Raw genomic sequence first — 16598 nt, 5'->3', positions numbered from 1 at the left:
TCTTCCATTCGTTTGTCTTTCTCTATTGCTGATTCAGCGAATACGTTTCACATTAAAACTGAAGGAGTGAAATTATTTACTATGTCCAATTAATCAACTGTTTGTGACCACTCCAGGACGCAGTAAATATCAAACAGCATGGAGCGCATTTCTGAATTTATCCCTTTGGATAGTATGAGCAATTCAGATAAACACTACACTATCAGAAAAAATGGTCAAAAATAGTTTCAAGCTGTCATCAAGGCGGAACCCTTTTAAAAATTACACCTCATATTAGTACCTCAGAGGTACATACTGGTACCAAAAAGTGCATGTTAGTACCTCAAAGGTCATTACAGAACTTAAGGTACATATTACTACCTCAAAGGTACATATTAGTACATAAGGGTGGGCGATAAATCGCTTGCGATTCTCATGCGTATCTCATCAGTAAAGCCGGTTTTGTTATTAGTAGTAAATCGCCATCTCCTGCTTTCAAATGGAGTGGCATTTACTACACAGAGCCGTATTTCACAGAGAAGTTAGGCAAAATTGTGTTCATAATTGTGGACAAATCGCCTCCAATGTATGCGATTTTTGCCAAGCTTCTCTGCGAAATACGGCTGAATGTGCGCACATTCATCTGTAAAAGAGGAACATTTTGGGGCTATAATGTTTCCAGCCACGCTGAAAACGCATTTTGATGGTGTACTGGTTGCGCAGATTGATACTTTTTTGCACCTTGAGTGACCAAGAGAGAACGGACGTTTCGCAATCGGAAAGCTGCAGCCTCATCAAGCCTGGTTTATTTCAGTTAACTGAGCATTACTTTTGCAAGTCATAAACCTATTACAACAATGTACGATTAACAAAGAATAATAGTCAACCTTATAATTGTTAATGTTATGAAATAAGACAGCCTTGCTTACAAATGGGACCTCCGGAAGCTGCAGCCTTCAGATTGAGAAACGGCCAATATCATGCCTCATTGTTCCGCCCCCAAGCCAGCGGGTCATCACTGATATCAGTTGCTTTCCCTTGCAAATAGCGCACTAACTCTGAGTCTGCTGGACGTTTGCATTCACACAGAGGTACATATGAGTACCCCACAGGTCACATTAGTATCTTAAAGGTCACATTAGTTACTCAGTGGATACATATTACTACCACATAGGTACATATAAGTACCTTACAAGTCACGTTAGTATTTTAAAGGTCACATTAGTACCACAAAGGTCATATTAGTACCACAGAGTTACATATGAGTACCTTAAAGGTCACATTAGTACCTCAAAGGTCATATTAGTACCTCATAGGTACATGTTACTACCACAGAGGTAAATATGAGTACCTTAAAGGAACCGTATGTAGGATGGTGGCCAAAACTGGTATTGCAATCACAAACCTTGTGGCTAAAACTGGTACTGCAATCACACAACTAGTGGCCAATACGCAAAATGACAACATAAACATCAGTTGAGGGCTGCAGCTCCACTTTTTAAATGACAATATTCTTGCCAGGCCACTGTTGTCAGTGATATTGTCACGGTTGGTCTAAACCGGATAATGGAAAATTAACAGAAGACGAACCCAAACGCAAGATGTACAAAAATAAACTATTTATTAAACTGAAACTGAAAACACCCACGAGGGGGTAAAAACAGAAGGAAACATAAACACTGTGTAGGAACACAAAATAAACAGAATACGAGAAACACTCGGATGAAAACTGGAGACATGAACACTGTATCAACAAACATCAAACAACGCACGCACACCACACAAAGAACACAAGGGCATATAAAGACACCACATCAATGGGGAACAGGTGAACATAATTAATCACTTAAGACACGATTACATAAGGGAGTAGGGTAAAAGTGACAAGACACTGGGAATACGTGTTACACAGATATGATGTGAATACACACGTATTCCCACATAAAACAATGCTGCCCTGGTCCTGCCCTCTGGATAATAACCAAGGTCAGGCAAGACCATGACAACAACAAGACACTGGGAACACGTGTCACACAGATATGATGTGAACACACGTGTTCCCACGTACACACACTGCTGCCCTGACCTTGCCCACAGAACATAGACCTGATCTACACTAAGGTCTGGCAAGATCACAACAGCAACAAGACACCGGGGACATGTGGCAGCCACACACAGAATGTGATCCCACATGTCCCCACACAGAACATGATACTGCCACGGTCCTGTCAGATGCACTCAGACCTACATCTAGCACGGATGTCTGACAGGACCATGACAGATATAAGTATTTGAAATGAAAATTAATTCTTAATGTCTAGTGACATATCAGGGCCATTTTATGATTAATTGATATAAATTTCTTACATACTGTTCGTTTAAAGATCACATTAGTATAAAGGTCACATCAGTACCTCAAATGTCATATTAAAACCACAGAGGTACATATGACTACCTTGCAAGGTCACATCAGTATCTTAAAGGTCACATTAGTACCTCAAAGGTTATATTAGTAGCTCAAAGGTCATATTAGTACCACAGACGTCATATTAGTACCTCACAGGTCACATTAGTACCTCAAAGGTCATATTAGTACCTCAGAGGTACATATTACTCCCACAGAGGTAAACATGGGTACCTCAAAGATCACATTAGTATTTTAAAGGTCACATTAGTACCTTAAAGGTCAAGTTAGTATCTCAGAGGTACATTTGACTACCTTACAGGTCACATTAGTATCTTAAATGTCATATTAGTACCACAGAGGTACATATGAGTACCACAAAGGTCACATGAGTACCTCACAGGTCACATTAGTACCTCAAAGGTCACATCAGTACCTCAAAGGTCATATTAGTACCACAGAGATACATATGAGTACCACAAAGGTCACATGAGTACCTCACAGGTCACATTAGTACCTTAAAGGTCACATCAGTACCTCAAAGGTCATATTAGTACCACAGAGATACATATGAGTACCACAAAGGTCACATGAGTACCTCACAGGTCACATTAGTACCTCAAAGGTCACATCAGTACCTCAAAGGTCACATTACTACCACAGAGGTACATATGAGTACCTCACAGGTCCCATTAGTACCTCAAAGGTCACATCAGTACCTCAAAGGACATATTAGTACCACAGAGGTACATATGAGTACCACACAGGTCACATTAGTACCTCAAAGGTCATATTAGTACCACAGAGGTACATATGAGTACCACAAAGTCCACATGAGTACCTCACAGGTCCCATTAGTACCTCAAAGGTCACATCAGTACCTCAAAGGTCATATTAGTACCACAGAGATACATATGAGTACCACAAAGGTCACATGAGTACCTCACAGGTCACATTAGTACCTTAAAGGTCACATCAGTACCTCAAAGGTCATATTAGTACCTCACAGGTCACATTAGTACCTCAAAGGTCACATCAGTACCTCAAAGGTCATATTAGTACCACAGAGATACATATGAGTACCACAAAGGTCACATGAGTACCTCACAGGTCACATTAGTACCTTAAAGGTCACATCAGTACCTCAAAGGTCATATTAGTACCACAGAGGTACATATGAGTACCACAGAGGTCACATGAGTACCTCACAGGTCACATTAGTACCTCAAAGGTCACATCAGTACCTCAAAGGTCATATTAGTACCACAGAGGTACATATGAGTACCACAAAGGTCACATGAGTACCTCACAGGTCACATTAGTACCTTAAAGGTCACATCAGTACCTCAAAGGTCATATTAGTACCACAGAGGTACATATGAGTACCACAGAGGTCACATGAGTACCTCACAGGTCACATTAGTACCTCAAAGGTCACATCAGTACCTCAAAGGTCATATTAGTACCACAGAGGTACATATGAGTACCACAGAGGTCACATGAGTACCTCACAGGTCACATTAGTACCTCAAAGGTCACATCAGTACCTCAAAGGTCATATTAGTACCACAGAGGTACATATGAGTACCACACATGTCACACTAGTATCTCAAAGGTCACATTAGTATCTCAAAGGTCACATTAGTACCTCAGAGCAGGGCTGGCTCTATTGTATATTGTGTACCTCAAAGGTACACAAGAGTAGTATCTTACCTCAAAAGTCACATTAGTATCTTAAAGTACCTTAAAGGAACACGCCCACATTTTGGGAATTTAGCTTATTCACCGTATCCCCCAGAGTTAGATAAGTCCATACATACCTCTCTCATCTCCGTGCGTGCTGTAACTCTGTCTGACGCAGCCCCCGCTAGCTTAGCTTAGCACAAAGACTGGAAATGCATGGCTCCAGCTAGTATACTGCTCCCAATAAGTGACAAAATAACGCGATCATTTTCCTATTTATGTGTTGTGATTTGTATAGTCAAACCGTGTACAAATAACAAGGTGATATGAGACACAGCGATCTTTTAACAGTATACATACTGAGAACTATATTCTCTGAAGACGAAGCACTGCCGCATGGGCGGAGTGATTTGCACAACTCTGACCGAATTCTCTGCTCCTCACCAGGGGCTTCTCGTGTGCTGCGAGCAGATCACTCCGCCCATGCGGCAGTGCTTCGTCTTCAGAGAATATAGTTCTCAGTATGTATACTGTTAAAAGATCGCTGTGTCTCATATCACCTTGTTATTTGTACACGGTTTGACTATACAAATCACAACACATAAATAGGAAAATGATCGCGTTATTTTGTCACTTATTGGGAGCAATATACTAGCTGGAGCCATGCATTTCCAGTCTTTGTGCTAAGCTAAGCTAGCGGGGGCTGCGTCAGACAGAGTTACAGCACGCACGGAGATGAGAGAGGTATGTATGGACTTATCTAACTCTGGGGGATACGGTGAATAAGCTAAATTCCCAAAATGTGGGCGTGTTCCTTTAAAGATCCTGAAGTACCTCAAAGGTCATATTTTTACCTTAAAGGTCACATTAGTCTTCAGAGTTAAATATTGGTACTAAAGAGTGTACTCAAGTGACAGCCTGGGACCATTTTTTATCTTAAGCGTTAAGTCTCTTAAGCGTTTGGACCGCCACTCAACTTTGAATCCAAGAATCGATCCTATTAAACAAGTCAAGATTTGTAAGCTACTGTAATCACCCAGAGATGATCAATATTTATTATCCTTCTAGAAGATCCAGATTAAAGGACCTCGAGAGAGTAGCGGGATTTGCATGGCTTCAAACTGGTTCAAATAGCTCATTCATGGTGATTATCTGGACTACCGACCAGATGACCTGGTTTCCAACTGACACACCAAACAAAGCAATCACACAAAAGCTTTTAGTGGGCTCTTTGTCCTGGTGACTACAGATTGTCATCCTTGCTAAAAAAGACAATGGAAACATTGCAGAAGTTCTAATGGGTTTAATGGTTATAATAGAAATTACATTGGTTTTAATGGAAACTATAATGGTCTGGGATGCTGGGATGTTATCTGGTGGATGGGAACCAATAGAACACCATTAAATCCTACTGGAATAAGGCCCAACACACACTACAGAAAGCAATTTTGTTATGTTTGTAATGATAAACAGCAGATGGTTCGTAATGGTATTCGTAATTACATTTTTTCAGTACCGACCTTATGGAAAGCATGAAGATGAACGGCATTCGGGTTTGGGACAAAATTTCAGAACTTTTTCTTTAAACAAATACTTGTAGCAAGATACAGCTGGTAACAGATAAACACATACCACATGTATGTTTTCGCAGGCTTGAATTCTTGTCCTGTCAGTACCTGTTTGGGTTTGATTATACTGGCTCCGGTCTCCGCATCATTCAGATCCGTGCAGGTGTGAGCCGCAACGTTCCACTGACAGCCCCAGGTGCTGCTTACACAAGACGAACATCTACGAAGAGACGAGCAGGTCGATTTAAGCAGAGAAACACGCCGGACGAGAGAGGTTTTTTAAGTTCTCCTAGTTAAATTTTTCATCAGCGTGCTAATGTTCAGAGCAAAAGCATACAGTCCCAGTGCACTTCAAATAATACCCATTCATCAGAAATGTCCCCCAGCGCTTAAAAAACACAAGACGCAGAGAAAAAAGATGAGGGATTGACTTTCATGTGTGATGAATGGATGAGAAACCAAAGCAATTTCCTGCTCTCTGGAAAAAAAGGGGGGGAATGTAAGCAAGTCTCTATAGAAGCAAATTCAATTCCAGTTTCACTGATGCATTACAATTTATGAGTAAACCAATGTCTCATCGTTACAGATACTCGTATTCATTATACACATACTGGTGTCAGCACAACGCAGGGACACACACTCGCTGACAATAGAAGTGAGAGAGCTAACGTACGGCGTATTTTCTGCTTTCCGAACGGTCGCTGCGCAGTTGTAGAATTTATACTCGCTGGACGCCACCTGCACGCTGGTGTTCACGGAGATCTTCACTGAGACCACCACGAAATCTATAAAAAGTAAGACAAAACAAACAACATTAAGTTATTGTGTACTTGTGAATGTTGATCAAATTCATTTGCAGTGCTTTAAGGGATAGTTCACCCAAAAATGAAAATAATGTCATTAATGACTCACCCTTATGTCGTTCCAAACTCGTAAGACATCCGTTCATCTTCGGAACACAGTTTAAGATGTTTTATAATTAGTCCGAGTGCTTTCTTACCCTCCATTGAAAATCTATGTACGGTATACTGTCCATGTCCAGAAAGGTAATAAAAACATCATCAAAGTAGTCCATGTGACATCAGTGGGTCAGTTAGAATTTGTTGAAGCATTGAAAATACATTTTGGTCCAAAAAGAACAAAAATAAGACTTTATCCAGCATTGTCTTCTCTTCCAGGTCTGTTGTGAGCCGCGTGCACGAGACTGCAGTGACGCTGCTGACGTGTTATCTGGTGCGCCCCAGCTTTTTTTGCACCCGAGCTTTGTTTACAGTCTGAGGGAGATGCACTCTGTAAATTTGAAAAAAAATCTTCGCAAACATGTCTGAGGATAACACGTCAGCAGCGTTACTGTACTTGCGCATTAGCAACAGACGCGGAGAGAAGACAATGCTGAATAAAGTTGTAATTTTCGATGCTTCAACAAATTCTAACTGACCCACTGATGATGTTTGATGATGTTTTTATTACCTTTCTGGACATGGACAGTATACTGTACATAGATTTTTAATGGAGGGTAAGAAAGCTTTCGGACTAAATATAAAACATCTAAAACTGTGTTTCGAAGATGAACGGTGGTCCTACGAGTTTGGAACGACATGAGGGTGAGTCCTTAATGACATTATTTTAATTTTTGGGTGAACTATCCCTTTAACAAATTTATTAGACCACCTATTTGTCTCAAAGATCCAGCATTGTGAACTCTTATTGAGAACTCTTTCCTTTTCAGAGAGTTCTCGACGTTTCACCATTTCGAACAGGAGTAAGAAGGCAAACTGAATTTCCATTTTTATACCCAAATTTGATTTAACTTCTCTTAAATATCAGAAATGAATAAAGCGTAACATTCAACCAATAATTATTATTATTTTTCTTTTAAAGTCTTCAAGTAAATATCTGTAATTTGGCATCCGAATAAAAAAATAAGAATGTCCCACTCCAATTCCAAACTGGGGATGTGATCTCAACATGCCATCCCCTATTTTGTTAAAGTAAATCTGCTTTATTCGGCTACTGATATGAGTGGATAGAGAAGGTATATAATTTTCAACAAATTTTGAAAAAGTACTTAAGAGTTTCAGAAGTGCAAAATGGTTTTTAATGAGGAATAAATTAGCATGAGTGCACCTTTAATTATTATTAGTTACAGTGGGAAACACATTCTAAGGGTGAGAGAACGAGTTGCAAATGGTAATGAGAAACTAAATTAGGACAAGACATCAACATTATGAGTGCACTTCTGTAAAAGAAAAAAAAGAAACGCTACCCACAGTGTAGAATATAAACCTCATGTTGGAATATGATAAGACAATGTCTAAATTGCCAGACACAGTCCAGACCGGACGTCTCATACCTTGATTCTCAGGTGTGGGAGGTATACGCTGCGGATCAGGCAAGCGGCAACTGACCCTGCCGTCCACCATCCTGCCGGTGCTTTGATAAGAGCCGAAAGTGCACTGGATACGGTCCGAGTCTCTGAGGACGGGAAGCCCACGGACGTTTATATCCACCTTAGAGAGAAAGAGAGAGAGATTTTATAAACTTTAAACTCGCATACAACAGTTTGAGTCAGAAACAGTGGCAGGCCAGAACTTGACGTTTTTGTAAAGGAAATATGCCATTTCTGAATGCAGAACTCCTTAGTCATAAAAGCACCTCAACCAAGTAAGAAAAAGTAACACTACAGTAACTTAAAAGTAACGCAAGTAATACTTTCAGGTAACTAAGTAACGCAATTAGTTACTTTTTTGTGGAGTAACTTTCCCAACACTGTATATACATATCTTAGTATATTATATTAGTGCAACCAAACGCAACAAGGAGACATTTTGATGCTGGGAAACCGTTTTGATAAACTAATAAGCTAAAGTTGCTAACACGTTAGAACCGCGCAGGCTATTTGATCATGTTGGCTGTAAAAGAGTATTTACGGAAGTGACTTCAACTGCAATTCATCGACAGGCCACTAGAGGTGGACTCCAAAGGGACCCCCATATTAAAATGCCCAACTTTACAGCAGAAAAGAATATGTTTACAGGCTGGTACAAAACGTGATTTTGGTCTATATAGCTGCATAATTAAGGGCGTGGCCACTTGAGTGACAGATAATGTGAGAGCTCCTATGCGACAACATAACATTGGTCCATGTATAATTAAATGTCATTTTACCATTTTATACGATTGTTTACAAGTCAATAACTTTTATTTCTTCAATAAATATTGTCTAATATTCACATACACTGTAATCCTAAAGTTTTTATTTGCGTTAAAAAGGCAAAGCGCAACGACGGCGTCTTCAGAACAGAATTCTAAACACGCCATCAGCGGCCACTGTGTTCCCGCCGTCTGTTCACCAATATGGCCTCATTGTGTGGGAGTCAAGCTCAGCTTTTCTCACAATCAGCGCTGAGCAGTCGGGTTTAAAAATACCACTCTGGTAATTGTGTCGCCGACACTCGGATGGTACCTGCTGGGACTTCAAGCAGCTGAGATTTGGAGGGTGGAAAGAGACGATTTTCACACACTCTTGCTTTGGACTCCACAGCCAGCCGTTCTTTTCCTCCGCACGGCCGCACTCCGATCTCCTGGTGCATCTTCCGATACAAAATCGTATGTTTAACACTTCTAATTCAATTAAATATGGACGTCTGTGAAATCTGGGCTAAAGTCTCGTAATGTAGTAATGATTGGGAGCATCAAAGTTTAATTTCACATTGATTTCAATCTTTTACATGACCTTACTCAGTCAATATTAAAGATATCAAGGTTTTATTTTCACAGAATGTTCTTTACCTTATAGAGGATGATTTTATGTAGATATAAATGACAAAAAAAGTCTTTAGGTGGGTTTTCAGAGACTGGGTCAGAAATATGTAAAATAATGTGTAAGGTTCCCAATACCTTCCCTCCAGGACACACCAGCCACAGTACGGATCTTTCTGTGCCACACAAGACTGGCAGTCGTCCTTCAGATGGCAGGCCTGCACAGGTACCTTTGTGATCTGTAACACAAAAAATACAGTTTCACCCATCCTTCTGTTCTCAGAGTTACAGAATTACATTACATAAAGGTTATGGCCTGAACAAGACACCACAGCAAATCCTTCAGGCTGTATTTCAAAAATAAAAACAAACGTGTATTTCAGCATCAACAGGAACCGTAACCATAAAAATGGGTTGCAATCTCGTGTTTCCTGCGACTGAGGCATTGATAATCAACAGTCGTGTGTGTCTGTGTATAGTCTATGATGAATGACTTTAGCCTCATACCTTTCTCTCTGTGGTAATGTACAAGTGCGTCTGGCTTTTGTCAAAGAAAAGGTTTTTATTTATGTAGCCGCTGGTTTTGTAGCCCGGACCGGGGTTGTATGGCTCCGGTTGGCTTGACAAATGTACCTGGGTAAACAGAGAACAATAGACATGGAGAAACGTACAATTAAACAGTCGAAAAAAGAACAGCACCCATCTGTCATCTTTACGGACCACACAAACCATCGCACCTGAGCCGCAAATCCAGTGACAACATGTCAAACCTGAACTAATGGCCAGTGCGCCGCATAATGGCCACAAAAACACAGTTGACTCTGCTGGCACAACTCAAAAATAAACTAAAAAAAGACAAAAAATCACTTAAAAATGAAAATGTCCACCCTCGTGTCTTCCCAAACCCCTCTGAGTTATTTTCTCCAAAGTGAAAAAAATGAAAACTGAAGTAAAGTAAATGAGAATGGGCAGCCTTGTTTGACAATTGCAAAAAAAAAAAAAAAACATAGCATAAGTAGGCATGCACCAATATATCGGCAGATATAATCGGTATTCGGCAGATAAAAGCAATTTTTCGGACTATCGGCCGATTGTTGAAAAACAACTGATGGTCAGGGCAGATTATATCCTGGGTCACAATGGGTCTCATTCACTAAGCATGCATATGCACGAATTTGTGCGTGAAATGTGCGTACCGACATTTTTACAAACAAATCATGATTCAACAAAAATGTTAAAAAAATAATACATTAAAATTAACTAATACCACATGTATGCAATAACCATGTATGCTATTATCAAATATTAGGCTAATTATAATGTAAATAATAAATGTTGATTTATTATATGTTATATTATAATTTTTATATTATTATAATGCTGGGCAAAGATTAATCGTGATTAATCACATACAAAATAAAAGTGATTTTTTTTTTGCATAATATATGAGTGTGCGCTGTGTGTAATTATTAAGTATATATTATGTATACATTCATGTATGTATTTAAGAAACATTTACATATGTGTATATATATATTTATTTATATTTTTATATATTATATATATATTAACAATAAAAATGGATATAAAAATGTTTTTTACATGTATATATGTATTGGTGTGTGTGTTTAAATATACATAACAATTACAACACAGTACAGACACGTATATTAGGCAAAAATGCACTTTTATTTTGTATGTGATTAATCGCGATTAATCTTTGCCCTGCACTATTATTATTATTATATATAGTATTTTATACATTATTATATAGGCTATGTATACACTAAATATTTTTTCTACACTAAGAAGATGTGCATAATGACAAAACTTCAAGCTTTGCTTCCTCACTTTTTAAAAGCGTCTGCTTAATGCTTAATGTAAACGTGATGTAATGAGAAGACTAAACGTCAATCACTTGATTTAGGTATCCTTGTCCGTTTTATTTTTGATACAGATGTGCGTCTCTGGTGAAGTCATATTAAAGATACATTCATATTATAATATAAATCGCTTTTGTCGCTGTGTGTCGCTCGTCTGTTTCAAAAGAGGCGTTTCTATATCTGGTTGTCATAAACAAATGAGTACGTTCCCCTCCAGTAACTGACAAGAAACGAATGAAGTGAACTCCACTGCTTCGTTTTCATTGGTAGTCGCTCCCGAAAGTCGCTAATAATTTGCATAAAGTTAAACTTTTGTTGCGCGACTGGACATGCCCCATCCAGTCGCCAACAGTCACTGTCACTCATGTCGCCGGAAGTCAGCAAGCTTCCATTGAAATCAATGAGATTGCGTCGCTCTGCTACTGCTAGTCGCTGCTAGCCTGTATGCAGCTTATCGCATCTCATGTAATTCTTTTTACCAATACCTGTTAAGGGCCACTCACACTTTAACGATAACATAACGTTAACCATAACTAAACTATCGTCCACATCATCGGACGATAATGATAACTTTATGTTAATTCGCTACCATGCGCCGCACTCGCACAAATCACTTACTTTCATTTACCAATACAGCATATTTCCTGTAATAAAAACGTTTGCAATAGTTTACATGTCACTAAATCTATAAATATGCTGTTCTTGTAGCATTTACGCAGCAGCTATAACCAGCAGATGTCCTCAACACACACGCTAATTTCTTACCTTTTGGCACAGTCAATGATCATAAGTGAATTAAATGACTTGAAAGCTATACAGATATAACTCAGTTTGTGTAATGACACGAACACAAAACACACCTGGGATTGATCTATCCCACAATACCTCTAGCAAAGCATTTTAGGACCTAGGAATTGGACTCAAGTTGTGAAGAGCAGTTCATTATTTCTAATACGTCTGGCATGTTTAGCTGTGTCTGGGGTAGCGCCGAGTTTTCTGACAGTGATATCTCTTTCTCTTTCATCGTTCTGTCAAAATATTCGCCATGTTCAGCCTCCAATTTCCGTATCTGCCAAAGTTTAAATTCTGGTTTTGTGACGTGAATGCTAAATCAGGTGTGTAGCATCAGGTCGCTGGTTGTAGTGGTTCACTAATTGGTAAATTTCTGGTGAGTCACGTATCTTCAACATTTCTTTAACAAGGACGTTCTAAACATGGCTGGTCGTCTCTGCACCCTCCTACAGAAATGTCAGATTTTGGCTATTTTTAAAGAAAAGTTTGTTTCTTTGCATGAGAAAGACTTGCAACTAATGACTTTCTTGGTCTTAAACCTTCCCACATGCAGACAAAATGGTGAGATGTTCACACTAAGTGTTATAGCACCTCACGACGAGGGTTCGAGAAACACGCGGTTGTAGTATTAAACATTTATCACTACGGTCTTACCTTGATCACTTCTCCAGCGTTGTGGCCCAGAAAGGCAATAGTGTGATCGTTCTCTACCGCCACGGCCACCGCAGTCAACAAATTTTGCCTGATGAAGACCGGATTGGCTTTCAAAGCAAACTCCTGCCGACTGGCCAATGGAGACGGAAGAAAATCGGCTCCACACTTGAATCTGTCTACGATGTCTTTCTGCGAGTTTGAAGAGTTGGAAGGAACAGATTCTTTAGTCAACATCGAATCAAAGTCATTGAAATCTAACTTTGATGCTCCAAACCTTATTATTACATTATGAAATTTTAGCCTGGTTTTACATACAGGGTCACCTGTTTGTTATCCCTGGTTTACGTTTTAAAATATCACACACGTCTTTAGCCAGTTTAGAAACGGACGTCTGACTAATTTATCAACATTACGAGTGGCCACTACTTACATCGTGCTTGACACATAGGTCATCTTTGCTGGCTGTGTAAGGGCTCTCCACCACTAATTTGCCATCAATCTTGCCGTTGTCCGTGTAACAAGCGGTAACAATGTCCAACAGCTTCTGGTTGATGTTTTTAAGGGGGTACATACACAGAGCCGATTCTACTCCCCCTTCCTCCGAACTGGCCACCACAAACAGGACTTTATCCCAAGCCAGGACATTTCCGTACTCTCCCGAGTCGGACATGACGTGGGCCAGCTCCTTCCCTGGCTCGGTCACGTAAGCAGCCTGAACTTTGTTGTAGTGATTTCTTGTGCCGCAGCTGAGCTGAAGTTCCGTGTAAGAATAATAGTGATTGTCATTCTCGCATAGGCGAGAAACGAAGGTAAAATTTTTGTTGTCCGCTCCGCCAAAAGTGCGTGAAAAGAGGAAATAAACGAAACCGTCACTTTTGAATGCAAAGCGGAAATCGTGCAGGTACTTGGCGGCAAAGGGTATCGCCTGAACCATGGATGACTCGATGATGCTTTCGAACACGACCCAGTCGCGATAGTTCTCCACGATTCTGGTGCTGATAAGTTTAGAGCTGTCCATGCTTCCATAGCCCTTCCCAACTAAAAAGACATCAAACTGTCTTGCAAACTTTTCTTCTTTAAGCTTGGCCATGACGCCCACCACGGAAACGTGATCCTCGGTGCTGGCGGCGTAAGTCCGTTCCCCTTTGCTGTCACTGTAGTAAATCTGTTCTTTGACATTCGTAAGGTTGAGCAGAGAACAGATTCCCCGGTACAAACTCCCACAAACTATCAACGACTCGTTAAGCGAATGAACCAGCAAGAGTTTATTAGTGTTATTTGTGTCTTTTAGGTCCTGGCAGGTAGATACTGGTGGCGTGCAACCCCTTGCATCCTTCTTGGGCCCGGTTTCAGTTCTAGCCTCGAGATTTAGTGAAAAGTCCAATTGGTAAATGGCATTGACAGCCCCCAAGTATACACGCCCGGTGTTGGGGTCCTGTACCACATTATTGATGGGCGTATCTGTGGAAAACTCCAGTATGGTCTCCTCTGAGAAAACAGACACCACATGTAGCACCAGCAAGACCATCGACAACCAGCCCGCCATTTCTGTAAACAAAAGAAATAGACAAATTGTCAACAAAGATGAACATTCATGTAAATTTATTTCTGATCTTGAATTGTCGCGGCCTGTAGAGTTCACCTCAAACACAACAAAACCATCAAAGCCGGGGAAAGGACAAATGAGTCAGAAGATTGAACTTGTAGCGACCTTCAACTTTTTTTAGCAACTTTTGTAGCCCGTCCACGTCAGGGCTATTCATTTATATTCTGTGTCATGTCTAGTTTAGTTCCAACCCTGCTTTTATAATTTCCAAATAATTCTTGTTTTTTTCAAGATTATTTGAATAGCTCTGACATGGACGGGCTACAACATTTGCTAAAAAAGTTGAAGGTCACTACAAGTGATGCTCAATCTTCCGACTCGTTTGTCCCTTCCCAAAGACATTCCTTAAACTAAAAACTCTGACAAAGCTCAGACCCGGCAATCAGTTTTATGATGTTAACCTGTTATTCCCTGAAGTTTCATTGACGCAGCGATAACGGTCTCACCCTGAGGGCTGAGTTAATTTTAAGCTCTCACATTCATCTACATAAAAACCTCTGCTCTTCTATCGGCAAACCTCATCGGTTTTCCCCTCTCTTTCCGATCACGAAGCTCATTTATTACAAATTCCATTTCTTAACGTAATTCATGTAGCTGCCCTTTGAGTTCATACCCTTAAACAACTCTTTTTAATTTGAAATGGTGGCTTAAATAGGTTTGTGTGACCAATTTTGGGGAAATGGTTTGTTTTTTTTACTTTTTCTCGGGATGGGCTTGTCTGTCTTAAAGTACGACCGATCCAACAGGAAAGAAAAATTACCAATGAGATTCTCCAGGACAGCAATGACATTAAATAAAGGGCAAATGGAGACTCCTCCTCAAGTCTCCTGCCTATAAATCTTATATATAAGTTTCAGAAGAGATCTCAGACTCAATAACTCTCTAACAATACAACAAAATGTACAATCCACATTCATTGTACATCTTATGTACTGTAAACCTCTGCAGTAGCACTAGATAACGCTTTATATTTTCATAATTTGATCTTCTGTTTATTTCCTAAGGAACTTCTGAGAAGAAATCTGACTCAAAATACAATCACTACATTTCTGAACCATTAAGCAACCTCCAAGTGATCAGATTTTAAAGTGAGATGCATTACTTTATTTTTGACAGAGCGATATTCCCGAGCAAAGAACATCCCTGTATCTCTGCCTCCAGGTGCCTGAATAGAATCACATAATATTTAACCTCTAATAAGAAGACAAATTACAGCATTTACTGACAGTGCTGGACCTGAAAGGACATTTCAGCGACTTTAACTCAATAGTGGGTTCACGGACACAAAAGAAATGGGACGTGGACGTATAGATCAGTGCCAGAGACTTCGCTTAAGAATGACACATATATCTTCACTAATGCAATTATCATGACATGTGTTGGTAACACAGGACAGAGGTCAAGAAACACTGGACTGACTCCATTAATCCTCATACAGTATAACAGCCATTGTAGAGTGATGCTTGGGGAAGATTGGCAAGAAAAGATGGTTGTCTTAATAGACGCAAATGGCAAAATGCAGCATTTGGATGTTTATTTGCTGTGTTGTTGAATTACATGGTTACGCAGGTATTATAGTAAAGTTAATAAGTGGTGTGTAAGTATTTACAAAACTACTAAACTTCTACACTGTTTAGGGAACGTACTGAAATTATAACCCTAGAATCCTATTAGCACACTTAAAGGGATAGTTCACCCAAAAATGAAAATTCTGTCATTATTTACTCATTCTCATGTTGTTACAATCCCGAAGGAAGATATTTTGAGAAATGTTTGTAACCAAACGTTTTTGGACCCCACTGACTTCCATAATAGGAAAAAAAGAGTACTATAGTAAAATTACACCATTTTCACAGATTGATTGTTATTTTATTACCATATTTTCAATATAAATATCATGTTAAAGTATGCTTAGCTGTAGTAAAACAATTGTTAATTTGGTTACTGTGATTTTACTACAAATGCTAAGTAAAACAGCAATCCCGTAGCAACCACCCAAACTAGCAAAAGCATAGCAATGTGCAAACAACAACTCAGAATATCCCAGCAACAACATAGCATCTACCTTTAACACCCTGGAAACCAGGTGGTGTTGCCATGGCAACCAACCAGTACACCTTTGCAACCATACAGACCAATGCCATAGCAACCATCGCAAACATCTTAACAGCCATATGGCAATGCCATAGCTAGGGATGTCACGAGAACCGATACTATGGTACCAAGTCGATACCAATTTTTTTTTTAAACATGACGGTATTTGTTTT

At 39.6% G+C, this 16598-nt stretch overlaps 1 protein-coding gene across 2 annotated transcripts in view; it reads right to left on the bottom strand.

The window, feature by feature from the left end:
- plxnb2b (plexin b2b) overlaps window positions 1-16598 on the bottom strand; it is a 215745-nt gene that overhangs the window by 45713 nt on the left and 153434 nt on the right. For both annotated transcript variants that reach the window (XM_073868475.1, XM_055192295.2), the window contains 8 exons: window positions 13156-14273; window positions 12726-12914; window positions 9904-10029; window positions 9535-9635; window positions 9101-9227; window positions 7988-8144; window positions 6308-6419; window positions 5743-5854 (listed from right to left, as the gene is read on the bottom strand). In XM_073868475.1, coding sequence (XP_073724576.1) covers window positions 5743-5854; window positions 6308-6419; window positions 7988-8144; window positions 9101-9227; window positions 9535-9635; window positions 9904-10029; window positions 12726-12914; window positions 13156-14271 — 2040 coding nt within the window. In that variant the 5' untranslated portion in view covers window positions 14272-14273. The remainder of the gene's footprint in view (window positions 1-5742; window positions 5855-6307; window positions 6420-7987; window positions 8145-9100; window positions 9228-9534; window positions 9636-9903; window positions 10030-12725; window positions 12915-13155; window positions 14274-16598) is intronic.

Source organism: Misgurnus anguillicaudatus, chromosome 6, assembly GCF_027580225.2.
Source record: "Misgurnus anguillicaudatus chromosome 6, ASM2758022v2, whole genome shotgun sequence".
Classification (NCBI taxonomy): Eukaryota; Metazoa; Chordata; class Actinopteri; order Cypriniformes; family Cobitidae; genus Misgurnus; species Misgurnus anguillicaudatus.
The sequence above is the reverse complement of the archived record's forward strand: the minus strand, read 5'-3'. Positions and strand labels throughout refer to the sequence as shown.